Source organism: Athene noctua, chromosome 1, assembly GCF_965140245.1.
Source record: "Athene noctua chromosome 1, bAthNoc1.hap1.1, whole genome shotgun sequence".
Taxonomy (NCBI): domain Eukaryota; kingdom Metazoa; phylum Chordata; class Aves; order Strigiformes; family Strigidae; genus Athene; species Athene noctua.
The window spans coordinates 193,047,255-193,075,214 of NC_134037.1; the positions used below are offsets into that span (position 1 = coordinate 193,047,255).

At 42.2% G+C, this 27,960-nt stretch overlaps 1 protein-coding gene across 1 annotated transcript; it reads right to left on the bottom strand.

Annotated features, from left to right (window-relative positions):
• Positions 1-1,241: 1,241 nt before the first annotated feature.
• CRACDL (CRACD like) lies at positions 1,242-27,911 on the bottom strand. The gene is made up of 10 exons (XM_074930255.1): positions 27,839-27,911; positions 26,709-26,874; positions 23,696-23,831; positions 23,175-23,336; positions 22,452-22,520; positions 19,022-19,249; positions 15,248-16,859; positions 4,316-4,515; positions 2,436-2,568; positions 1,242-1,613 (listed from the first exon to the last, which is right to left on the bottom strand). Exons 1-10 carry the CDS (start codon positions 27,903-27,905, stop codon positions 1,468-1,470), a joined length of 2,919 nt encoding a protein of 972 aa, XP_074786356.1. The 5' UTR covers positions 27,906-27,911; the 3' UTR covers positions 1,242-1,467.
• Between the last annotated feature and the right edge of the window lie 49 nt (positions 27,912-27,960).

The window sequence follows — 27,960 nt, forward strand, 5'->3', positions numbered from 1 at the left end:
TGTCATTACTGAGGGAGCTCAGGTTTTCCTCCCCGCCTCCTTAGAGAAGACAAGATTTCAAAACTGCAAATGCAGGTGTTAGGAAATCATAGGTTTCCTAAACCCTCCCTATATTTTTCCAAAAAGAACGTTAATGCAACAAGAAAAACAAAATCACAAATGTAAACGTAAATAAACCTAGGGAGCACAGTGCTAAGGTGGTACTTCACACATACATATCAAAGTGAAACGCTTGCCTTAGCAGTGGGGCATTCAGTTTCAAAGAAATTCCCTAACAGGGTTTGTTGTTTTCTTCTTTAACTCACACAGAGGTCTTAAAATATATTCAGAGTGATTTCAGTCAATCATCAGCAATGATTTCTCTTGTCAGTCTTGTTAAACAGGTGAAGGTGAAGAGCCTAGGAGACTTCATGAGCACGAGTCCCAAACTGCTGGGGGAGACTCAGGATGAGGAGCGTGAGAGTTTTATATAAAGGCAGTAAAGTACAGACATGCTACAAATCACTGGTTTTTAATGAGAATAATTAAGATTATGTAGGGGGTGACATGTGAAGCTGACACTGCACTGAAGTTCAGTTTTTCCCAGCATTTCAGTTTGGACTCCAGGTGAAGGCTTTTTAGTTCTTCTTTTTTAACTAAATTCGCATTGTCCATTGCTACTAATACTATCCTCCTAATCAGGAATTACGATCTCACATAAAACAAAACTAGTTGCAACCGGATAAATTCAGGTAGGAAAGTAACTGTGAATGCATTGATGAGCTTCCAACTGCAGTTCAGTTTTCTTACTGCTCGCCTGCTTGCAAACATTGTGCAACTGAGGTTGTTCACAGAAGGAGCTGAGGAATTTTTATTTGTGGTCACACATAAAATGTGCTTATTTGCACCTCATGAAATATAATCTAAGCCCAGAAACTGGACCACTTGGCTCAGCTAGGCAAACACGCAGCTCAAGCAACACAGTTTAATGGTGTACTCACTAGCAGCTATTCATGAATACCTGCATGGGCCGAACAGCTTTGACAGAAAGAGTGTTGGGTGATTCCAGTGAAACACATCAACAGAATCAGGATGTTAGTGCACAATTTATAAATGTAAACAGAGAAAACCGTAACAAATAGAAGTTTCCAGCAACAACAGAAATTCAGCAAAGTTTAGCGAAGATTCTGTTTTGATGCAAACGTCATTAAAAGCAGAAAACACAGGAAATACATAAGGCAAAAGTTTTATTTTCCAAAGTGTAAGTATGTCCTTAGCATAATTTAAGTAATCCATTGCCATTGGAATCCTGATTGCTACAAAGTTGAAGGTAAACTTTTTGACTGCACCTATTGCACACTTTCTCCACAGCTGTATAATAAAACCCTTCTCCTGCATCAAGAGATTCTTCACTGTGATTAGCTGGTCTGTATAAGTTCAGTTAAGGAGTTGACTTAATTATGAAACATACTATTTGTTTGCATCGTTCTATTTTATAATCTGTGGCATATCACTCCAAGCTTGCGACTTCTTTTTGGCCAGTTCCATCCATGACGGCTGATCAGGAGCAGCATTACTGGTTTTCTTCAAGTGGCTTATTTCCTCTTTATCCACCAGGGCTGGTGACGGAGCTACTGTGAATAAAGCACACAGACATTTTACATTTGCTTGCTGTGCAGCTGTACACCCTAGCTCTTTCACTGAAAACTTCCCGTGCCCTGCCCTATGGTAGAAAATCTTTACATCTCACATGGAAGCTTCTCTGCAATATCTTACTGAGGAAATAACTATTCTGTGCTCAAAAGAATACAGTGTGTATTTTTCTCATCACTAGTATCTTTTGGTCCCTACTTTTACCAAAACCAACACGATGACCATTGCTGTGCCATGTGTTAACATCCAGGTCAAAGAAGAGAGTCTTTTCATTAGCAAGAGCATTCATTTGTGGACTCCTCCTTTACTCAGCCCACAACTCAGAGGAATTTCATTACCTCCAAAACTTCTGTCCTTCTTTCAAATTTTAATTTACCAAAGAGATTCAAAGTTATCGTAGGAGGACTGATGGGCAGACAATTTGTGATCACATCATTCTAGCTTGCTGAGGAAACCACATAAAAATTGAATGCTGTTAAAAATAATTTTGCATGTATTTCACATTTTACACTGAGATAGTGCATTTGGGACACTGCCCTGTGAAATGGCCTAGAGCTCTTGGTTCACATTTCTTTCAGCATGAATTTTGACTACTCTGTAATCAAAGTGGTCAAAAGAATATGCCACCAAAAAAAAAAAACAACCCAGACATGAGTGCTGAGAAAACAGTTTGCCCTTGCTGATGTGGGGCTGGGGAAGAGATTAGGATCTAACACCTGATCCTTTTCCAGCACACTCAAGCAGGATTTCTTCTGACAAGGTTGTGAGGTAACAGCCAACATTTTAAGCATTTTGTTTCCTACCTGGGACATGTGACAGTGAATTGGTTCTCAGCAGGGGCTCCTTCACTTCAGACTTTGTCTCTTTCCTCTGTTCTTCAGAAGTGGTTTTAGGTGCCAAGTGTGAAGGTTTGCTCCATGGCTGCTTCACTGACCCCTAGGCATGGAGAGGGATAAAATCCAGGTAATGCAGAGAGAGTGAGAAGAGTTTGGCAGAACACGAGCAAAGGAGCGGATGTGGTGCCTGTCACAGTCCAAAAACCACGCACACTCATCACACCCTGGTCCCAATCCTCTCACTTGAGCTGATACCTGTTCAGAAAGCTCCAGTGGTTTCACGTTGGCATCCATGATACTCAACTTTACACATTAAAACTATCCCTCTGTACCCCTTATTCATAATCGTAATTATGAGTAGGTTATTATAGTCTTCAGTGCAAAATGTATTCCAAGCCCTGTGCACACCCCTACTAACATATACAGGATTTGGAAACAGCCTTGTTCTCTCATGCTTCCCTTCCACCCCCCAGATTTAGTGGCTTAGGGCACTGTATTTTTGGACAGTTGATGGTAAATGGATTTTCTATAAAAAAGAAATCAAACACATCTTCCAATGGATTTTCTTGCCAGTATCAAAAACTACCCTGAAGTGACAGTGCCTGGTGCCGTGTGGGAGAAGGAGAAAGTGGGAGTAGTACAGTGGCACCAAGCATCACACGCTGCAGTCAGGAGCATCTTGGCATGTTCCTCTGTCAGCTGATATAGGAAATAAAATGCATGGCATGAATCTTCGGGAACACTGCCAGCCAAAATCTGGAGTTTCCTATTCTGACACAGAAACTGTATTTTGGGATCATTTAAACCCTTGGTGTTTTAGGTGCTATGACAACGTTAAGCATTATTGCAGTTCATAATCTTGCCTAGACATTTTATTAGGTATTATTTCTTGTTAATCTAACCACTGCTATTTTTCATCATCTAGAGATCTTCTCTTATTCCAGGATATAATACAGCCATCTATCTGGGTTTCTAACAGTACCATCTGAAGCAAGAAAGTAGGCCATTTGCACTGGGAATGCTGTACTAGTATGGAACACACATGCTTCTGCATCAGTGCAGGGTTCTTACTGTGCAGGAAGCGATACAGGCAGCACCTGCAGGCTGCTGCCTCCGTGAGATAGCCCAGTACCAGGGAAGCCTTGTTAGTATTCTGGATTAATGCCAAGCGCTTCTGCTGGTGCAGCTTTGTCATCTGGGAAGATCACCTGCTACAGGTATCACCCTCTTTTGCATGGGATCTTTGAAGAGGCAGCGTCAGCCCACATTCCATGGCACCACATGGGCAGCCGAGTTATCCGTATACAGAGAACCAGAATTTATATCTTGGCACTGTCTGCAAGTGCAAAAGTTATTTTTATCCCATTTCACTTCTCAAGGCTCTAAAAATTGTTACCTAGGAGCTTCTGGGACCGAGCTGTTCATTCAGTGTTAAATCAGTCAGGAGGTATAGGAGGTTCAATGAAATGCTATGCTTAGAAGGATAGTTAAAGACGATGTATCCCCTCTATACTGAGAGAGATCAGAAGCTGTACAGTTTAGCAACTCATTTTGGGTATTTTAGCATGCAATACACACATTAGATCTGGTAAGTATGTATCGGGCACCCAAGGAATTTTACACACTTCGCGGAGTTCCAGGATTTCTTGGAGATATAAAATTACATATCTGAATAATCAGAGAATTCTGAAGCTGTAACACATTTCTGAGAGCAGTGTCTTTGTTACTTATGATTATACTCATTAAGTATCTGTAAACATTATGGCATGATTGGTAATATAGCAGTATATCCAAAGAGTACTACAGAAAGGTGATATGAAAGCATCACAAATTTGTACTGTAAGTACCTCTGTTTGTTCCTTCTCTTTATTCTGTTTCTCTGTGTCTGACTTAACATCCAGAGCCACAAGTTTTTCTCTGTCGAGTTCCTGCTCCTGCTGCATGCCCCTCTGCTTTTGCCTCGCTATGGAAATCCAGGCTGGCTCTGCAGGAGTGTCAGGATCTCTTCCAGAGTCTCCAGCAGCCACAGGGGAAGGCATACTTCTCTCTGTTGACAGATTATTTATGTACATGGTTATATGAAAGAGCTGTAATTAGCTTCAGCTTGCACTTGCTCAATACACTGATTGGTCCCAGGATGTGTGACCAGCCTGGGTAAATAGGAATTCTGTTTAGTTTGGTCCCCAGAGAGCAACCTTATAGTGCTCACTGTTTTAAGTTAGTGAGTGAGAAATGCTTTGCACCTTTGTTGGGCTAAAGTCGCAGTGTCACTGCCCTCAAGTGAGGGAGATGCAGAAATATGAATCAAGCTTCATTAATCTATCGATTTTCCAAGGTTTCCCCTTCTGCCCTCTCTTCCCATCTGCTTTGTGGCCTCTTAGAGACAAGCAGCAGCCGATTCAAAGCTGGACACAGCTGGACCATGGTGTTGCAAAGGCAACCCCCTCCCTGCAGTGGCTGCCCTCGGCTCCTGCTCCTCCCATGCCCAGGCAGCAGCAGCTGATGCCTTAGGCTGGTTCCTGCCTTCCTTCCACCCCTTTAGGGGCAGCCTCCCTCGCACGGCCCCTTGGCTCCTGCAGGTGCTGTGGGTGACCGAGCACAATGGTCTGTGGCATCTGAACACACACAAATAGTGCTAAAATCACAGGGTTAATTCACGGTCTTTTGATGCGAGGTTTACCTTCCCTTATCCGTGCTGACACTGACCATGCTCTCTGTTTGGGCCAGTCACTCTCATCATGCTCCACCAGAACTGAGATTTCACCGAAACAAGAAAATAAAAGCACTTCCGACAGTAAAGGGTCAAAAGTGCTATGCTGCTGTCTTCACAACTGCTACCCAGGGACGAGCAGTATCCAGAGGTATGGGGAAGGGAAATACCCTCTATTCAAACATTCTGCAAAGGGAAATCCTGTCTGTACGGTGAGCAGAACTGGATCAAGAGAAGAGCCTCAGCTCCTCTGTTGGCTCCAGCCCCCCGGTTCTCTGCTGCATGGGTTCATGCTGCACCCAAAATTCGGTTTCCCAACTAACGTGGAGCCTCTGCATGGTTTAAAAGAGGACCAAGAATAGTACTAACACTCTTAGAGCCATGCTAGAGCCATACAGAAAGATGTTCTTAACTTTTCCCAGCCGTTTCTGGCCACTAATGTACCCACATTCATAGGCGGCTACTTCAGAGCAGAAGTTAAGCTTCTCAACCTCAAATCACGCAGGGTCCTGCCCCTAGAAAAAGCCTGTTACCTCGTCAGCATCCTGTTCAGGGACCCAGGAGGAGGCAGACCAGCCAGGAAGCATTACTCAGCCGCTGTGCTGGTGTAGAGCTGGGCCACCCAGCACAAGACCCCATGGAGCTCTCAGATGTGTTTCTGGAGGGCTACGGTCTAATTTAGAGGGAATGTGGCCCCAATCAGGAAAGCAGGCAAATGTCACTGAAGGCACGTTTGAGATGCCTCATAAAGGCATAGGAGATGAAAGGGATGATGCTCTCCCAAGAGCTGGAGTCTGCAAACTCAGGCACATTATGAAAGCCCACAAACTTTCTTTGCTCAGGGATTTTCTCAAGTCACTGCTGTACCTCACCAGAGACAGACTAGTTATTTGAGCAAGAAAATATTGTAAAGCCTATGTCAGCTAAAAACCACAAAAAGAGAAAGCACAAGTTTTGCTTTAAGGCCAAAGCAAGATGTTTTGCCAGCTGATGTCTGCACTTCCCCTCACATTCACCTCATGGGATCCTGCAGGGAAACCTCTGACAGAAACAAGTTAGAAAGTCCAGCTGTGCAAATGCAGCGCAGATAAAGCAGGGCCCTTGGATGCTGAACGAGCCTCCCTGACTCCTGCATGGCAAGATACTTCAATACTCTGCATCCTACCTATGCCCTACCTTTCCATGCCAACAGCTGTTTCTCCCATAATCTTCTTCCCTTCTCTTCACTGTCTGCCCTCACTTCATTTTGTCTAATTTTTCAGGATGACAGAGAATAAGGCTGGGAGAGATCTCAAGATGTCATCTAGTCTATCCTTCAGCTGCAAGGCAAGATCAGTTACAAGATTAATTTCACATAAACTGTTTCCTGAGAAATATATATCTAACCTGTTCTTAAAATGCTCAAAAAATGGGACAGATCTCAGAGTCTCCCTAGACAACCTATCCTAGGGCTAGGGTGTTCTTTTTCTACTTGATTTTTTCCCTATTGGGTAAGTTAAATCTTCCTCTAAGTTGAACCCTTAACTTCTCCTATACACCAAGGACACAAGCAGATTGTTCATAGCTCTTTGCAGCAGCCTTTTATGTGTGTGAAGACGCAGACCATGTTTTCCCTAATTTTTTTTTTTTTTTAACTTTTCTGATTGGTCATACTCTCTAGATCACTCTTGCTTTTGTAGAAATTGTCATAATTTGGTCCAAATCTTCTTCAAAATACACTGCTCAGAACTGGCACATAGCACGTGAGATGAAATTATGCTAGCATCATGTGAAGTGGAAGGACTACCCCACCACCTGAGATGGTCTCGTGTACACATCAGTCAGTATTATGAGTTTCTCACACAGTTATGTTAATTCTGGTTTGTATTTAGTTTGTGAGCTCCAGATGTGTTACTTCCCCTCTTCCATTCCCCCTTTGTATCTGGGCATCACATAATTTTTGCACATGTAAAAGAAATTTCTACTTGTCTGTAGTGAAAATATTATTTTCAAACTATGTTTCTACTTTCTTAAGATAACCCTGATTTCTATTCTTGTCCTCCAGTGTGCCCACAGGCTTTCCAGCTAGGTAATACTTGCAAACGTAATAAGCACACATTTAGTTCTGTCACCCATGTCCTTAAATATACTGAATAATGTCAGACCTAAGATGGCCACCATCTGATATGACAGTGAATCATTAGTCGACACTCTGAGTAGCTTTGCATCAACCCAGTGAATAGCTTCCCCAAGACTGTATTTATAGGAATGTCATGATATTTATAGGAATGCCCTATGATACCAGTTATCATCTGATTTGACCACTCTTGACCAAGTCATGTTGGTTGGAACTTATACCTTTGTTATCTTGTAGACATTTAGAAATATCTCAATTGTTCCTTTAAGTATTTCATATTAAGTTAACACCCCTTCTCTCTCTCTCTCTTCTTCATCTCACCCCTCTTTTCAAGATGTGCCACCTTCTGGAGCTTTCCCTTATCCTCTGCAGTATGCCAAGATAACAACTAGCAGCTCAAGGACTGCTAACCCATCTTCTCTGAGTATCTTAGGACAAACTTCATTAGGAGCTTCATCAGTAAATGCATACAGTTGAACTGATGTGATCATCTGCTAATGCATCTGCCATCATACTCCCTTCTTTGCTTGTAGGCCCTGCCCTTTAGCCCATCCACACCCATCTGTACCTTTTTATGTCGTTAGCAATTTGGACAGGACCTGTTAGTGCACTGCCCAGCAAAGCCAGGTGCCACGCTTCATCAGTTTCCAAAGCACTACTGCGACACACAGATCGACTGCCACTATGAAAGGTGATCATCATGTCTGGTGTTCCTCAGAGGTGAGGATCCCTCACACAGTACATAAAGTATCTTTTCACTTTAGCTACCTTCTACCTAAATTAGTCAACTCATTCTCCTAGCATCCTGTAATGAACACCCATCTAACAGTTACACTCAGTATTATGAAGATGTTTCCCTGTTGAAGCCTCCCTGTGCCCTGCTGGACTTACCCTGTAGATCAGACATACCCTTTCCCCCTGTGTACAGGCCTCTTGACAGCCCAGAGAAGACTGGGCTGCTTCTCTTGACAGTACAGCTACAGACATACCACCACACGCATCCTTTTCCACCACCTTTTTACCTTCTCTGGCTGTAAAGTCTCAGTGCTCACAAACACCAATAAATACCTTTAACCTGAAGACCCTTTTCAATCCACCCACCAGCTTTCCCGTGACGCTGGGAACCCAGCTTCTGCCTTGAAGCTGCTACTGATGTACTTCTTAATCTCTGTGATTCAAAATCACCCTTTATGTTTTATCCCATTTTCCCTGTCACACTACAGGAGATTTCTGAAAACAAAAACTGAACTGCACGTTGTTTCTCCTCTGCTCCTACCACACAATCAAGACCAGTAAAATGATTGCTATGCCCAGGCTCTATTTACTGTGCTACATGTAATGGTCTTATTGCTACCCGTGCTCCTGTGTCTCTGTTATCCTCATGGATTTAGGATTCACCTTTCTGATATTTCGAAGTGCACTGCCTAGCACAACAGGGTTCCCAGTCCCACAGTGGTATGTCTGCAGGCTGCTCTTAAAACAATGTTTTTCATAAGGCAGATACTCTAACAAAGGCATCAAGCACTTTTGCTCTTCAGACAATTCTCCCTGATGAGACGACAGACATCCTAGTCATGCCAACGAGAAGGCAGCCAAATCAGAGCCAAGTACCATCCTGTAAGAGATGGTATCAGAACGCCCCTGTGATCGTAGGGAACAAAGGCTCCTTATCATCATCTTAAAGATTTTATATGTGTCTGTACGAGCCTGACTTAGGACAGCAGAGTAGTATCACCTACAGAGGATCAAGAGCTGATCTGCTTCTGGGAGGGGCTTTCCTGTTTCTGTAAGCAATTATATTTTGCCCTTGTTCCTGTGAGAGTCTTTGCTGCAGAAAGGCAAGCAGGCAGGCAAGACAGGGAAAATGCCTTCTCTGCAGGAAAAAAACATCAGATGCAACTCATACAGGATATGCTACCTCATCTGTCAGCCAGCATTACTGTAAGGGGTAGAAGAGGCATATTCACTATTTATTATCTTTCCCATTGCCCAGAGGTCCTTTACATACTCTCACCTCCAACTAGAGAAGGTTTCTTGGCAGTATACATGCACCACTGTTCCAGCCAGAAGGATGAAAGGTAGTGAAGTAATCCAGGAATTAGTACAGTGAAGCGATTCGGCAGTTTAAGGTGATTTGAGACTCTCCTGTGAAACTCCTGGTACCCTGAGGGGCACCAAGAGGCCAAAAGCTTTCTCAGGAAGCGACTGTTCAAAAAGAAGTCTGCTCACACATCTTCCTCAATTCAACACTGTCTGATCACCTTGAACAAGTCCTCCCTGTCTTACCTCATCCGGTCATGAGGTAGTCCACATGGATTTACGGTTCACCACGTGGCAAAGCACTGCATGTAAGGAACCAGATAGCCAGGGTGGAACCAAAAGTACTCAAAAGCACCATCTAATTCCTGCTTCTGCTGAATGTCACATGCACAGCAGCTAGTACAACAGTTCCCAGCTGGTAAATGCCACTTTTAGGGAGAGAGCGTATTATGAAGCGCAAGCAGTGGCATCCTCTGTCAGAAGCTGTGAGAGTTTGACAGGCCACAGCCACCACAAATGCCCTGTTTCACTTCTCCGGTGAATTAGGGCTGAGCCTCTTGCTTCCGTGTTACACTTGAGAGATTTTCTGAATAAAACTAAAATCTGAATCACATTCTTCAGTTCTTATTACAACATATTATTTTAAACAATATGCTATTCAACTTGTTACTTAATAACCTCATAAGCTAATAAAGGATATTGCTGGCAGCGATTTGTTTCTTGTTCACTCACTTTTAACCTTGTGATTGCATTTTTCCCTGGTTTCCTTGGAGCTGGCTTGGCCTCAGGCTTTTTGAAAGACAAGCGAGCCCCTTCTTCCCCTTGGGATAAGTCACCAACAGTGGGAAGATACAGGGTCAGAACTTGTCAAGCCAAAAAGCCGCTCTGTGCATAATGTCACCATGTATTAAAACTAGCATTTAATGTAGGCTGCCAAGGTCTTCTGCTGAAGAGAGGCTGCTGAAGCCCTCCCTTCCCTTCTTTTCCCCAGCCACCAAACGCACATGGACAGTCACAAGACCTGCCACTCTGTCTGCGTTCTTCACGACTTTTACAGCTTCCAGACTGACCACCGAGGATAAGCCCTGAAGCCAAGCGAACCATAGCTACCTTCTCAATTCCCTCCTGCAGATCAGAATCAGCCAAGCTCTTCTCCACTGGGTCTGACAGCAGCAGGGCTGGCTGCCTCAGTGGTCTCTAAGGGGGGAAATTCCCCTGCTCCAGCCCCATTAAGTGCAGGCATCTGTCTCCTTCAGGATCTTACTAAAGCAGCCTATTTTTGTTCCTCAGACTAAAGCTCTGATCTTAAAGATGAAATTTCTTCTGCCTACATATTGTGGAAATGAATGTGTACACTTCTCATTAATAGCTGGATATTACCCTTTAATGTGTGTCAGACTGGTTGTGTGAACAGTAAGATGAAGATAAAACATGAATCTTTATGTACAAAAGGAGATCTGTGATTGACTTGTTATTGTGCACTGGTTTATACACACACAGAGAAAGTGAGAGAGAAATACATACCTATTTCTGTGTATTGACAGACAGATATACTCAGTGTATTCAAGTATATCTGGGGGTGTGTGTGCTCCTTATATGGATAACTACAGCGAAGACATATTTAAACATCACACCTGAGATTTAAGGATTTATTTTTTTAGAGATGGCCTCAGATACTGTACCTGTTTTCTTTAAATCTAAAAGCCTTTGTGCTCACAAAGACTTTCCAGCGTGGTAATACTTGCAAATGTAATAAGCACACATTTAGTTGCAGAGCAACTGAAGAGCAGAGGCTCTTTATAATGTTTAAATTTCACACCTGAAAATGAACATCTTATGGCTGCAAGGATTGCAAAGAGTGGCTTATCTTTACATACATGTGTGCAGGAAAAAGGTCAGAGGCAGAATATTAGAGCCTTTTGACAGTCATACCTCTAACAGCAAGCAAAGCTAACTTGTGGATTCCCTACGTATTTGAAAAGCAAACATACTCCAACTAATCCAAACAACTTTACATAGGGAGATAACACCCCCTGTATACAAGTGTCATTTTTTTATAACACTGCTTATGCATGCATATTTAATTCCACACTGTTGTACCTTTGCTCATTTATAAAACACGAGTTATTTTAAGAAAGTCTTTACAAACACATATGGAGTTTAGTCTATGCTGGCCTATATATTTCCCTTTGTTTATTAAAACACTACATGCATTTGTGCCAGTGGACACACCCAATTCCTTAAATTCAGACAAAGCTATTCTAAAACATTTGGCTAAGTATTGCTGACATTTCTTTCTTCTCTAAGCTGCTCTGCAAGGTATATGACTTTTGGTTGGATCTATAGCACCTATGTCAGGAGAGTCTTTTTTACACAAGAAACTGCTATGTTTGCATCAAAGTCTATTTCACTGCTGGAAAACAGCCATATTGCAAAACAGTCTGACACAACCAAAAAAGCAACTTCTTTGGGGAAAAAAAAAAAAAAAAAAAAAAGACAGCTTTCTTTTCCGCTGTAGCCAGGACAGCATTAAAGCAATGTCTTTTTTTTATGTAGAGAGAAACATTTTTCTTGTCATTTCAGAACCGGTATTTGCCAGACAATACACACCAATTTCATTCACTGTTACGTTCACTGTCCCTCCCCAAGCTCCTTTTCTCTATCTCCTGACTACAGCTCCTCAGTCACTGATTTTTATATATCCTAATATGCACATTCACACAGGTATTGCTTACAATTTTGCTCTTGTAATAACCTGTTAGTGTATGTTAATTGTTTCTGCCCTTCACAGGATTTATAGCAAAGTGTATCAACCCCAAACAACCTAGCTTAACCTTTTAATTCTTGCAAAGACTTGTGCCTTTAGCTCCAGAAACTTAGAAATTGCTCCTCCTGGGGTGACTAATTTCACACAGCCATTAAAGAGCCACCTTTCAGCCTGACAGAGACCAAGCAATCCCCTGCTTGTTCCCCAGAAACTGGAGAGCAGGGGTGCTGCTTTCACCCAGGGTGGAAAGCCAGCATCCTACCAGCCCTCCTGTTGCCTTTGGTACAGGAGTGCTGAAAAGCTAAAAATTGAACTGAATGAACAACATTGCTCCTGCTCATCCCATGACATAGCAAACTGACTTTTTCGAGATGAGTGTACATGAGAAGGGAACTGCACCCCCTTACATCACCATTTCACCATTTGTCTTCTTGTTCAGTGCAGGGATTTCCTAACACGCAGTGGGAAGAAACTCCCTGACAACATAAAGTGCCTCCCGACAGTGACCCCAGCTTTTAAAAAGGGCTGATAAACTCAAGGACTAGGAGAGGCGTGGGTGGTCAGAATTAAGGGTGGTTGGATAAAAATAAGAAGTGGGTGTCCCAGCAGATCAGGAGGCTGGAGACAGCTGGTAAGCCATGTGATCCACCAAGGGTCATGCTGATTGTGCTTGTCAGATCTCTCCTGCTTGCAGTTGCAGACGTGCTCCCAACTCACTGGGCCGAGGCAAACATTTCAAAGGCTTAAAATTATGTCCGGGCAGGGGTATTGCTCTGCTAAGCCCTCACTGCATCCTGTGGCTCTGCTATGCTTCATGGAGGGGCATCACATTTGGGGTCACTGTGTAAATCTCCCCACCAAGGTTGGTGTGGTGCTAGGGCAATCAGAGGAGGTGGGCACACCTCGTTCACCTGTGACTTGAGGCAGCCAGCTCAGGTTGATGTGGCAACTTAGCGCAAGGAGGTGCTTGGTCGGGTGTCCAAGAAGAAAGGTCTGCAGTGGGGTAGGAAGGACCTCAGGTCAGTTTGGAGCAGGCTGCTTTTTGTTTAGAATTAAACTCAAGAGTCCTGGCATGCCCACACATCAGAACCCATTACCAAGCAACTCAAAGCTGGAAATACACGGAAAACCATAGCAGCTTTGCTTAAGGTATATACAGTAAGATCAGTGGGGCAGCAGGTAAGGAAGAAGACTAATTACCAGCACAGACCAATCTGAACCACTGTGTTATACAACCCTAGGCCATACAGATTTGGTGTAATACTGTTGGGTGGAGAGGAACATGTCCAAAACAGGGCTCCTCAACCTGCAGCCCCAGGGTCAAATTCCAGGTGTGTGCATCCCTGCCAAGGGCACCAGGGCACAGCTCTCACCCGCAGACCCTATTTTGCAGAGGACAGTCCTGATCCTGGGGACAGGAGTCTCCTTCACCCCAGGGCTGAAGAGCCAGAGGAGAACCCTGGAGGACAAACGTGCTCCCCAGCTCCATTTCTTCCCCTTCTCCAGCACCCACTGTCTCCAGCCCCACTCCCTCTGCAGGCACCCTGGGACTCAGCAAGAGGGATGTGAAGAAAGACTGTGAGCAGGAGCACAGGTACTGCCACTGCTTTCCTCTTTCCTCTGTCCTCTGCCAGATCAACCCTACCATGCTAGGTTTCCTCCTCGCTTGTTCCGGGTATGACCCTCCCCAAAATCTCAATCAATCAGAAATCTGGGTGTCACTACAAATAAGCAACTACTCCTCAGGGCAGGGCAGAGGGGAAAATGCCTTTAAAGGGGGCACTGGAATTATACAAAGGGAAAGTGCCTTGCCCACAGGATGCAGGGAGGTTGCCTTGATAGCCTTGTCCAGCTGTGGGGGCAATGAACCCCCTCCTTTAAGGCCACTGGAAGAGCAGAAAACTGTAAATGTGGCCAGAGCCCTGCAAAAATGTCTGTAATACTGCAGCAGATGATGACTGGAATCTGCTGTCACTCAGGGTGTCAGCAGGTTGCCCCTGTGGAGAGGAAGAGGCTTTTGTCACCCTACAGGACAACTGTAGGATGTGTCCTGAGGTCTTCTTTTGGCTTGGTGTTCCCCCACTCTGAAGTCCAGACACTGACCCCAACTGGAGAAGAGCCACCATGGAGGGAAGCTCTGCAATGGCACAAAGAAACCTTTTCATCTGCTTGGCCCCCATCTCCTCCTCACATTCTTAACATCAAACTCGTGACCAGATAGATTCAGGGCAGGGAAGAAGTTTCTCCCACATATCAGAAGACCTAAAGATTTTTCTCCCATTTTCTGTTCTCTGTTCTCTGAAGTGAAGAGCAGAGGTCTCCTCCTCCAGTTACTTGAGTGTACTTCACCTGACTTGTTTACTGTCGTTGCAAAGACCTCAGACAGTGGTGCCACTTCCATTCTTTTCTGTTCTCTGCCTGTAGTACACAATATATTAGTCTCCAGAGGACTGATTTTTTTCCTTTAAACTTTAACCCAATTATATTACAGGCAATAAGGTGAAATTTAAAAATCTGCAGTAGACACAATCTTGTGGTCTATCCTGGCTTTAAACTCCAGGAAGCTGCAGGGTAGTTAATTTCTGTTTTTAAACAAGGAATGAGTAATGATAAAGATGGATAAATGAATAAGCAAAGCTCACAGGAGACAATAAATAAATGGCATGTTGAGCATGCCAGGCAGTTACTACTGTTTCTGCCTCAATTCTATGGTGAAAAAGAACGTCTAGAGGTCTGAGTCACTCGTCCCATGCAGGGCACTGCACTTAATATGTGCTCCTGGCTTTTGAGTTGCCATACAGCAGCTCTAAATGGGGATACTTAGTGGCTTGATATTTCTGTTTCACAATACCTGCTAATGCACTTTACTTTTTGAGTGTCACTTTGAACATCCTTTAAACAATGCCTTGAAATGCAGAAATCACAGGCAAAAATATCTTATTCTGTCTGCTGTTTCTTCCCTGCTGTCCTTCTAATAATCTCTTCAGCAAGGGAGAATCAGGGAGCAACATTGCTGAAGGCAGAGCCGTAAGCTCGCGCTCACCAGTGTTGTGATTGACGTGACAGGGCTGCCTCACGCTCTCTCACAGGTAAGGTCATTCCTTGCCAGTTAAGGTAACTTCATTATAAAGTATTGGGAGTCTTACCGGGCACTTTACAAGGATTTGACTTTTGCTCCAAGTCTCTATCTTCATTTCTGGATTCAGGAGAGTGAATAGCTTTGTCCTGCTTCTCCTTGTTTACAGTAGCATTTGGAATGGTTATGTTTTGCAAGGCTGGCTTTTTAGGCAATGGAGGTTTGCTACTAAGCTGTTCAGAGGATTTTGCTTTGGGTTTGATCTTTTCATTTAAAGAATCACCAATATTTGTATTGGCTGTTTTTTTGATCTGTGCCTTATCACCTTTTAGAAAAGAAGTCAATCCCTCGTTTTCTAAATTAAACTCTGCACTGTATCTTTTAATCCCTTTTGATTCTGGTGACAAGTTGTCTCTATATTTCAAGGACAGTGAGGTGGATCTAAGTTTCACTTGAAAAGGACTTATATCTTCACAGCTTGGCTGATTCTGAGATATCACCGAAGAATCACTTGGCACTGGCACCACATCAACAGACGGAGAAACACAGCCAGCTGAAATTTCTGTAGGTTGACCTGTGTTCTCAGGGTCGGACTCAGGAAACAAAGCCTGATTTTTCTTGCTACTTTTTTCCTCCTCCAGATCTGATCCCTTCTGCAAGTCTTCTTTCCACTTCTCATTTCTCGATGAGACCTTTGCTTTGAACAGGAAGAATCCGGTATTTAATGGGTTTTCCAGCTCTGATCTTTCTGGGAAGTGTAGGCTTCTGGTCCTTGGTCTCTCCCGTGCAGAAGAGACAGAAAACTTTCTCAAGGCATTGAGTTCATTGGCTGCTTTTTCAGCTTTCTTCCCCAAAAGTTCCTCCTTGTGGAGCAGTGACTGACTGTTCTCCTTACCAGAGGCAGCTGCCTCTTGTGCAGTCTTTGTTTTCTCTAGAGAGCAGGAAGCAGATGATCCCATCTGTGTTGAGGAAGCAGGACGTGAAACATGGAACAAGTCCATGGGCTGGAAAGAACCTATGGAAAATTGCTTGCTGGACTCTGACAATAGAGCAACTTCTTTCTTTGCCTGTTTATTACAGGGCATTTTGGCAGGTATCTGATCATCCTGCTGTATATTTTCTTCTGACCCTTCCAAACAAACAGTACTATTTTTACTAATCAAAGTATCTTCTTTAGATGGTATTTTACTTACTGAAAACACAGGTGGAAGCTCCTTATTTTCTTGATTTAATATATTGTTTGACACATCACTCACATCCCCAGACAACAGATTGGATTCTTCTAAGGAACCTTCTTGCTTTTGTACATCTCTGTCTGGACTGGAGTAGGAAGAAGTTGCAGAGTCTTTGCCTTCTAACAGCAGTGAGGACTCAGACTTCACACACGTTGTTTCCAGTGTTGGTTGGCAGCCCTCCGGTTTATTCCCTGGGAGCAGGGCTTCCTGTACAACAGCAGACTCAGAAGTAGGCTGAGTCATTGCTGGTCTCAAAGCAGGGGGAAGGTCCTCAGGCATTCTGGGCTTCGGCCAGGAAGCCACCTCCTGCGCTGCAGCTGCGCCACATGGCAGTTCCTGATCGCTGGGTTTGAATACAGCATCTGGCAAGTCTGTCTGCATCTCCTTTTCATCATCCTCTTCTTCTGGGGTACAGCTCAAATCAGTCAGAGATTCAGACTGGGTCCTCTGCAAGAAATTAATTCAGACAGCTCCATCACCATGTACAGATTTGCTTTTTTTCTTATTCATCACTGCATTTACAACCAAGATCTTAGAGAGGAAGGTAATACTTGCCTCCAATGCTGAGCTCGCTGTTTTTGTAGCCTTACATATGGGATACGTTTTTATCTAAGCAGATCCTGGAATAACGTATTTAACCAACATAAAAGCAATCAGTGACACTTCCTTCTGCACAACTAGTGCTTTCATGACTTTGTAGATGGGAAGTTCAGCAAAACAATGGCCATTGGACCGTCCTTGGCACTTGACTCACCAGAACATACTGGATATGTTGTGTTGCTCTTGGGCAAAAAGCAGCACTTGAAAGAGAAAAATCTGTCCCTTTGTATCTTGCTACTGCATACTAGCATTAAAAATAAAACAACCCATTCTTGCATGACTCTAAAGAGGGAAGGGTACACAGAAGGAAGAGCAAAAACCTAACAAGTCCATCCGGTTATGACACTCTATGCCAGCTGAGTATCTACCCCCATATGGCAGTCTTCTGCCTAATCCCACTGCCATACAGCATTACAGCCTTGCCTCCTTTGTGTAAAAGTCTTCTTTTTCTTTCAAGAGTGAGACTATTTGATATAAGTTTATAAATGCATTTGTGAGGTCTTGTGATTAAGCTATGGGTAAGGACGGGCTAAATATACAGGATTATTTGAAAGCACATTATTAAACTGCTGAATATGCCTTTTCATATGTTGTCTGTATTAGCTTGCTGATTCACTCTAGTTTGTTGGGTAAATACCTATTTTGGATGCAGGCCCTAATTCTAAGAAGAAAAAACTTGCACTCTGAAGATACTTTTAGGGTTCTTCCAACTTCTTGTTTTGCATGTTCAATTGCAAAGACAGAGATGCAATGCCACCTGCACTCACAGTCCATACACACAGAAATATAAAAGCAGAAGACATCAGTTAGCCAGAAGCAAGGTGCACAGGCAGAGTCAGGCAGGAAAACATTAAAAATTGTGTTATCGAAAGATGTGAATACTCTCCATGGAAAACCAGGAGGGCTCAGTCATCTGGCAGTTCATAGGCAGACCAGACAAAGCAATTGTATTTCAGTAACAATGTTACAATGGAAGAGGAGGTTTGATCAGTGACTTATTGCTTTACATGCTTTTCTAAATAACTGGCCTTATCACTGTGTTGCTTGCAGCAGTGCTCTACTGAGCCCAAAGATCACTCACAAATTTTGGAAAATACAGAGTATCAGCTAAGTAATATTTAGAGAGAGAGGGAATAATATTCCTGGTGTTAAGAAAGCCAATTTAATGGCTTTAAAGTATTTAAAATATTGAAAGAAACCACAAAAGGTGCAAATACTGTAGTAAGATCTGCAAACTTTAGTTCTAAAAACAGAAGGCAGAAGAATTAAGCTATGCCTTTCATAAGATATGACAAGGAATCAGATAAATGTTGTTTCAAAGGGATGGTTTTAAAAATATTTTTTTAAATAGTATACTTTTTAATAGTTTTTTTAATAGAATACAACTTTTTTTTTTTTTTTTTTTTTTTTTAACCTGTGGAGATTTATTTTAAGCCTCTGTAGTGCACATAAATGGTTTACAAGTTTTGGGCCAGGTAGAGGGTTGAATTCAGAACAGTTAAAATGTACAGAATTTGGCTCCAACTAATAGGTCATAACTTACTCTTTCTGAAATTTTTGAAAATACAAGCCCAATTATATTTGGAAAATTAAAACATCTCCTCCATCAATACTCTCTCAAAGACTCAAGATTTTACAGGATCTGTCAGACTAGGGAAAGTACACAAGTTGATCACAACACTTTCCAAAAAATTGTTTTTAAGTAAGAAATGAAGCAGTCAGCTGCAACTTCTGCATAACAAACAAGATACTATTGTACTGCATGGTAAATTTAAGAAGAAACTGCTACATAAATGCTGCATCAAGAATTAACAAGTAAACTCATAATATTTAATCTGTTCCCAGTGTCTTCTCCACATACGTAGCCTCATCAAATAACAGCTATCAAAACTCAGTGACATACCCATGCCGCAGTCTGACTTTTCTTATCATATCTGACTTTGAAATATGAAGTCCACTAAGAACCTCCTGGTTTTGTCTCAAAGGTGACAGTTTATTTTCACAAGTACCTGAGAAAATCTTCTCATTTTACTGGATCTCTGGTTCCTGGGTTTTATTAAAAGTTTGTGTTTAGCAGCAGAATTATCCAAGCAAGAGGAAAGCCCAGGTGGAGTGTCAAAATTGGCTGCAGGCAAGATGGTACTGTCAGATATCTGGGGAGCTCCAGTTTTAGCATTTCCTTGCCTAGGGAACAGCTGACCGTCTGCAGAGTGAGATCTAGAAGGACCCAATGTAACCTGAAAAAAAAATCCCCAAATACAGAATCAAGCAAAGAAACAAAGACAGGAAAATAACAATTCTGCTAATAAGGTGACATGTTTATGGGCATTTTAAGGTTGCCTCCTTTTCTTTTTGACATCTTATTAAAATACATTGCATTTCCTAATATGGCATGTGGAGTACTGTTGTTAGCAATTCTGCTTATTTAGCTGCTTGAATATCGTGCTATATTGTCCAGAAGGAAGGACGAAGTTACATTTAACTAGAAGATCTAAAGCACAGAAATACATGTCCAGCATGTTTTAGAAGACAGATGTATGAAGAGTACTCAGTTACAGAACCCACAGGGCCAGTTTCCTTTCTGGATCTGTCCTCCAGCATCTGTGTCTAGGTTCCTACCCACAGCTATGCTGGGCTGGAGCATCTCTAGCTTCCCATATGTCATCAGGTCACTTCCAACTCTACAACACCCTCCTAAAGACCGAAAGAATCAAATATCAATGTCATTGGCACTTAAGTCACCTTGTGTTTTCTCCTCATGTATTTATATCTGCAAAATAACTAGGGAGTTTACCTGAAATATAAAATTTAATTTGTTGACTATTCTGAGGAAGGAAATGGACAATTCCCACTAGAGGCCAATAGCCCATCCAGAAACATCTCCTGAATGCTGCAAGGGGTGCAGCACTTTCATGAAGCTGGAATCCAGCTTACCTGTCCATTTCACCAAAAACCACCCTAGTCCCAGGGCTGATGCAAAAAGGAGACTGAAAAATGTGTGAAAAATTACTCTGAAAAGGGTTCTTCCTTTCTCTTGGATTCAGTTGTTGGAAATAGGCAAAACATATTTCCAAACTATCTGTCATGGCACTAACATGACCTCTGACAACTCGTGACAGCACTCCCTTTGTAGGCTTGAAATTCCGGTTCATTTCATTAGAGAAGCTTTCCTCCTTTGTCATGCTTTCTTCTGCAGGCTTTATTCTTTCTTCTTTTCTTCTTCTTTCTACTTTCTCTGGAAGTGGTATTTTACTGAGGCGCTAGGATGGGAGAAGGGGAGAGCAGAATAGTGTTTGTTTTATTTAGGGAGGGAAAAAGCATCAGTGTTTTCTGCAAGTAAAATTCTGCATTATGCACTGCAGCCAAAAGATACTCTGTAGTGTAGCGAGGGTCTGCTACAGCTTCCTCAATGGCCAGGGGAAAACTCCCATTGATTTTAGCAGAGGCTGGATCCACAGCTTCCGATCAGGCTTTCTATTTAAGAAAAAAAAAGCAACTCAGCCATGCTGAATAATGGATGCTCTCATTAATTTTCACTCTACAATATCTGCAGTCTAGTACTCAAACATGACTAATGTACAACAAACGATACGTGGCTGCATTATACATTAGTACCTAACAGTGAATACATTGACATTTCAGCTCCGTGATAAAGACGCAGCACATGTTCTCTTTCAAGGCACATCATTATTTGCCTGCCTTTCTTCTGGCTTCTGCTTTTCCTCGAGAACTTTGCATGTCTTCTCGTTGGCAGTGCTCAGTGTTGGCCATTATGCTGGAAAATCAAGAATCCGGTTTGTTACTTAAATTTCAGCAGCCTGAATGAATGCCAGCTCTGAGCCGGCTACAGAAGTTGCCTGTCCCATGAAGTCTGACTCTGGCAAAGCCTTCTGGAGGAGGGGACAGCTGGCAGACCCCTTTCTCCAAATCGCACATGCACATGGCGCAGTTGTCCTGCAGCTGGTCATGCTGAATGGCACAAGGTGGGGGACCATGAGGGAGCTGCATCCTCAAAGCCTGGATGGGACAGTCACAATCCCTTTCTCTCTTCTTTCATCCAGGAAGGCTTCCAAGACACAGCAAGGTGTCACTGCTGCCCAAAACCTCTTCAGCCCTGCGAGCTGGTCTCCTCTGACTTGGAGAATCAGGGCTAATCTCTCTGAGATGCCAGGTTGCAGACCCTGCGGTCTGGGAGGAAAGCCTTCAGATGGGGCTGTTTGCACTCTGAAACTGGACTGGGATGAAGAGAGCTCTGAGCTAAATGATGGGGCACGTGGAAAAAGCTGAACAACCGTGTGGTCACTGCCGTGGCTCAGGAGTCAGAGAGTGAGTCAGCGAGTGATGTCAGTGGAACAACAGGGAGACATAAATCCTTCTTTAGCAAACACACATCTGGACTGGACAAATTTACAGCAAGCCTACTCCAGTTTTCAAGAAATACCTTCTTCACGTGTTCTGTTGTTCTTCTTTAAAAATATTAAAATTTTGCTGCATATAAGCAGTTTTTCAAACAGCTTCATGTGGAATCTAACAAACGTGGCCAGAAATCTTTGCTGAGCCCTGCAGCAGCTGGCCTTGAAATACATTTTGCATAATTACCAAGGAATAGTCAGCTCAGGACTGGCTTCTCTATTTCCTTTCTGCAGTTCCCCTCCACCCCTCCTCCTATTTCTAAAAAACACTTTTTCCTTTACCCCCTGTGTTGTTTCCACCATGACTCCAGCTGCGGACAACTAAAAAGGACTCTTCAGAGCCTTTCAAAACCACCCTTTAATCAGCCAGAATGGCTGGCTGCTGATTGAAGAAAGCCATCTATTTGCCTGTACTCAAGTCCTGAAAACATCACTTCAGCAAAATTCACAGCCAGAATCCAACTGAAGGCTGAACCTCAGGCTCCTAAGCAGCAATGTCAGCCACCATCATCAGGCAAACACTTTCTGTACCAGTGCGAGGTAACCTTGTACTTAAGCAAGGGGAGGGACAGATTTCAGAGGCAGATCCTCTGAAATTCTTCTCCACGATTTTACCAATGTCTCAAGATTCCTTCCTTATCCTATGTGTGTAATGCAAGCAGCCTTTAGTGCAATTTCCCATCTTTAAGAAATGGGAGACTGTTCCAGTGTCTAAATCTGGTTGGTCCTGTTTGGAGATTAAATCATGTCTGTAAAGTTTGCTAAAGGATATGAGCTATTCTAGAGGGCTTAATTATTATCAATGGGAGATTACTTGGCATCAGAATTATGTTGATAAATAATCATAACTTTTATGTTAGATGGACAGGCATTAAAAAAGCACTGCAAACAGACAGGCATGCAATTACATACATTCAAGGTTGGTTTTTTGCAGCAGACAGGCAACAAAATAATATTTATGTCTTACATTTCTTTAAAAACTACTATGCATAATTGCTTGGCCCTTAATACATTTGGCAGAAGTTACCTGTTCTTCTTCTTCACTGCCTGTTCCAGCTAAACTCAAAGAGCTAAGGTGCTTGTGAGAGTCAGAGAACTGTGGGATGGAATGAGGAAGAGATTCAGTAAAAGATGACAAACGAGGTGGATATACTTGCAGAAACCATCTACACAAAGTGCACACAGATACTGACGATGTAAGTTGTTTTTCTCTACAGTCTTAAGGATTAGCAAGGACACTGCAAACATCAAGTGTAAGACATGCAGATAAAGAATGAAATAATATATAACAAAACTGTCATTTAAAAAGAAAAATAAGTTTCAAATTCTTTACTGTTTCTTTTTCTGATGACAGCCTAGAAAAACATTAAAGAAGAGAGCTCTCTTATCAGCACATTCAAGGGGGAATACAGATTTTTCAGCCTTTTTTTTTATGCCTGGCAGCTCTCTGTAGTCCCTAAAAAAAACCCAGCATCCCCATACACACACACAAACACATCCTCTCCTTCCTAGTTCTGCATTTTCTGGCATGGTATTTATATTTTAACAGGAACAGAGATTCTAAGTAGCTGTTTACACAGAGAGATAGCATTTTCCCATTTCAAGTAAGGTATTCCTGAATTGTCCAGAGATAAAGTAGTGATACATATAGCAAACCAAATAATATATTCTGCCTTCCACACATACGTAAAACAAGTGGTTTTACAAAATATGTTAAACAATGATTTTTGTCAATACTAGAAGTACTCACTCTTGTTGTGCCTGAATTTAGGTTTTCATGGAGCAAAGACATTTCTGGAGGGCTCCTGGGTAAACCATCATCTTCAGAACTGGTGCCAGCATCCTCTGTTCGCTTTGCATGAAGTCCAAATGGAGGTGGAGGTCCCAATTTCATGGTAGGCTGGAGCTTCAACTTCAGCATGGCATAAAATTACATTAGCATATGATAGTGATGGAGGTTTCCCCAGTACATTTTTTAGCTCAGGTCAATGAGTTACCTTTATTTTAACTTCACAACTGAATGATCCAGAGCACAGGACATCTCACTTTAGATGTTCTCTTAGGGAGCCAAACAACTTATCCATTTTTCAACTATCATTTAAGTAGAACCAAGATACGTGCTGTCTAATTAATAAATGAGACTTTTAATGTAAGCTGCAGACAGACATTACTTACTAACCAAGTGTTTAACCACAAATATTATCCAAAAAAATCAAGTCTGGAAAGACATTCCACCTCTTGCATTTGAAAAAATTATGTTGTGTAAATTACCTGTAACGCTCTAATCCGATCAGAAACGTTTTCTTGAGAAAACACTCTTAGTGGCCTTACAGGCTCTTGCCCAGTCTCAGGGATGAAAATACTATCATGTGACAAAGCTCTGCTTCCCATAATGCCTTTATGAGTCCTAAAATAATATAACAAATTAATGAAAACATACAGAATTTGCCAGTCCTCTTACTCTTAACTCAGGTGGTCTGTTGAACATGGAGTGGGAGATAGGTGTGCACAGCATACATCACACATGAGATTCCAGACTTTTCCATGAATACAATACAGACATGCAGGCTAATCTAGGTAACACCTTTAAAAATCAAACAAAAATTTGTAAATGCTGTTATTTGTCACATTAACAAACTGAATCAAGGTTAAAGATAGTTTAACCCCAACAATTGAGTTATATCTTATGGAAAAGCTGGAAGCCAGCAGCTGGGTGGTGGTGGCAGTACTGCAGGCAAGCCCAGGTGCAAAATGAAGCGAGTTCACATAACCGAGCCTGTACCTGAGGTAGACTAACTTCTTGCTAACGTAAGAACATGTCTTGCAAATGACTGACCATTACCATAGGAAGAATAAGTACCTTTTACTATTTAAGCATGGTACAGCTTATAATGTATCTCCGTCACTAAGGTCATTAACAAAAATATTTCAGGCAATATAGTTCTCACATAGAATAATTTGCATAAATCCTTACAAGATGCTTACAAGGTCCTGTGCTCTATATCAAGATCCCTGGGATTTTCTCTTACAAGCCTGGGCGGCATTTTTTTCACGGACCCTCTTTGTGGGCTAGTGAGAGGAAGCTGGAGTTGCTTTGTGGGTAGCTTCTGTCATATCTGTTTCTTACTTTTGATGCACGTGATCTGTAACTTCTTTTGCAAATGTTACATGTGGGGCACAAACAGCTTATTTCCTCATGGAAATGGCACAGGAGACCCAAGACAGACAGCTAGCTGCTAGGAGGTCTCTTGTGCTCATTTTCCTCAGCTTAGTTTATAGCCTAACTGAGCAGGGACCAGAAATGTGTGTACAGGGAATTTCTTATAGGACTCCCTTCCTATAATTTTTTTAAAGAAGACAGCCATGAAATGGCAAACCAGAACACAGAATACAGAACTGTTTGGGTTCATGTACCTATCCAGTTAATTGCACAGACATTGTAGAGGAAAAGAAAAAAAAAAAAAAAGGAGAAGAACTGTGTATTTTTGGAACTTAGATACTGTTATAGGGACATTCAGGAACATAAATAAACATAGCAGAAAGTAACATTTTCCTCGTAATGGCTGCTATAAATATGTTTGATAAAACAATAGCAGGAAAAAGTTGATCTGTATTCCTGCTGCAGAAGGAAGGAAAGCCTGCTGCTTCTCCTTAATGTATTAGAGACATTAGAAGAACAATTTATCTAAGTGAAAATGTGATCTCTGCCATGCAACCAAGGTCAGACAGATCTATAGCAATTTGCAAAGTGAGTGCCAGTCAGAGCTGCGATGGCTGCTCAACACACCGACATTTTACAAAGACTGCAATGGCAGCCTGATAAGCAGTGTTGCTGCACGTGCACGTTTATCCCAGCATGCCACCTTTTGCTTTCTCTTTTCAGCGGATGCATAACTCCCAGATGTGTAGTGGAGGTACCCTACATGTCTCCTCTGGCTATGAGGGCTCAAATTAATTTTCCTTGCTTTCAAGGAATTTCCTGGTCTTTGTCTGCCTACACAAATATTAAGAAATAATGTAACAACCCTGCAAGTAATGGCACAGGAACATGGCTGAAACAGCCAGAGATAGTACCCACTTGGACATGACCTTGTTGAATCGTCCATGAGGGAGAGAAAATCTGACCATCCACAGCTTAAAAATATGCTGTTGAACAACAACGCTACAGCCTACTGTTAGACATGGTGCTGCCAGCCCGGGACTCCTGAGGCTTCAAGCTGGACTTAATATTACTGTTGCCAACACCACAAAAGACCAAAAAAAAATTGTTAATAATTTCTTTTGGTTGTTTGGCGCTGCCTGGTGGCCGCGTTGTATAATGCCGTTTTAAATGGCCGGGATGGTTTGCCTTCTCCGTCCCAGGGCACGGCAGCATTTCTCGCCTGAGGACCAGGAAGCTTGTTCTGAGAGGCGCAACGCCCACCAATGCAATTTTAGGCAGCCAAGGGGCTCTTCAGTCCATCTCTCCATCCAGGAAAACACGTTTGAACTTTAGACCGGCTTTCTCATGGTTACTTTTCAGTAGTGGGTAAGATTTTTGGCAATGCCTGAATGAAGACAGGATTTTCAGAGGCAGGCAGATACACAGGCTGGGATTCATCTGGTCTAACTCAGGCATCTACATCAGAGCTGGGCACCCCTGGCTCCCGTTTACATTCAGTGGGGAGAAATAGGCACTTCTAGAACAACTTCAGATGTACCCAAGAACGATACAAGCTTTCTTAGTAATGTTGACTTCTCTCTGCTGATCATAAAAGGCAGCTGGTGACTAACTCAGATGCAGACATTTGTCCTTTGGTCAGATGAATTCCATGTATAAAGGCTTCATAGCCTCTGGTTCCTGCTGATTGCCATTGCAGTCATCCCTTTATCCCGTCCTTACTTTCAAAACCTGGTGTAAACGGTTAGGCATCTAAATTTCCTTAACAATCCTTAAGAGTTACATCTTAGGGGCATAAGACAATCCTGGTAAGATATGAGTACCTAATCCATTTTTGAAAATGGGAATTACTTTTTTTTGAAATGAAAACCCAAGGCTTATTTATGATTAAATGAAAGCTCTTTTAGTTACTATTTCTCGCTGCACCCTGTTCAATTCCCTTGTGATTTGTCTTGCATCAGCCATTTTAATCTGTACTTTCCTGAAAAAGGCAACTGTTTGAGAATACAGCATTCTGAACAAAAGGAGGAGGCAATTTTGGGATGTCTTTAATCTACAAAGGAGAGAACTCCTTGTACTGCGGGAGTTCTGTATTTGTTTACCAGCCAGAGTCCAAAGACTTACTCAAGTTCATCTTCAGAATCATAATTAACGTGCATGTCATGAGAGGCTGCGACATCACTTGTTGACTGGAATAACTTCAGATTGCTGCTCCCAGAAGATGATGTCTCCTTCCTTTTCTTTTTGCCAAAAAACTTTTTGAAAGATTTGAACTTCGATTTTTTCTTTCCTAAGTGAAGAAACATACAGAAGATGCAACCAGCAGCATGGGCAAGTTTTTGGAACAATAATAATTCCTTTATAATTTCTGTGTAAGTGGATTTCTTTCCTTGAAAACACGACACAGTCTGCTCTTGCATTAATGTCTTTCAAGACTATACTGATAGCATGAAATTACTATTACCTTGGAGAATGGATTGCAATGTTTATGGAACATAAGAAATAACCTATGGTGTAGAATCTTTCCTAATAGAGTTTCTACTTGCCTCTTGAGATAATTAGACTGTGAAGAAAAACTTTGGTATTAACAGCCTGGGATACAGAGAAGAAATTACAACTTGGAAACCTACTGCCTTTGTTCAGCAAGCTAAATAGTGATGATAAGGACAATGTTACCAAAACCAATTTAAATGCAGAAAAGGCTTACATAGGTGGAATGTACAGTGTCGGGAGGCTAATGCTTTTAAAATGTCAGTTTTGTAATATATCCCAGAATATTTTGAATGCTAATTATGAGACGCAGTGGATCACAAAGTATTAAACTAGAAATCAAGCAATAATCTTGAAAAGCAATGCTAGTCTGCTCAGTGAGGGCAGACCTGAATTAGTATCACTTGCAAGCTCTGTGAAGGAAACTAAAAATGAAATCAGCGTTTTGCACAAGACATCCCAAAAACTTGTGCCTGTCCCATAGGAGTTGGCATGACAGCACTACAAGGCATCCCTGTCAGCACTTCACTTATCATTGGACCTTGCTGGGTAAAAAAGTTAACTTGGTCACAAAATGGTATTTTACACAAATCTTATTTCAAGCCTCTGAAAATGTAAAAAATATAACAGCTCTTGGAGACAGGAGGAGAGAAAGGGAGAAAGCAATCTCTAAACAAACAGATTCACTTCTATGATAGAGCTAAGGCACTGAAGCTGAAGAAGTCACAGCGCTTTTCATTCACTGGGGAAGGGAGCAATTCTACCTGAACTGTCCTCTCCATCTCCTTCGGTCTCTCGCATCTTAGGGTCCATTATCCTTGAGGAACTCATGTGACAGTCACTAAAGGAGGTAGAAAAAGTTTCAGTCATATCAACAAAATAATGG

Excerpts from the sequence above, each read along its gene's own strand:
- CRACDL (XM_074930255.1), bottom strand. The coding sequence starts at position 27,905 with ATGAGTTCCTCAAGGATAATGGACCCTAAGATGCGAGAGACCGAAGGA. Across the intron at positions 22,521-23,174 it reads TAAATTCAGGCACAACAAGA|TTCTCTGACTCTCACAAGCA; the intron begins GTGAGTACTTCT and ends TCCATCCCACAG. Across the intron at positions 2,569-4,315 it reads AAGAGAAGGAACAAACAGAG|GGGTCAGTGAAGCAGCCATG; the intron begins GTACTTACAGTA and ends CTCCATGCCTAG.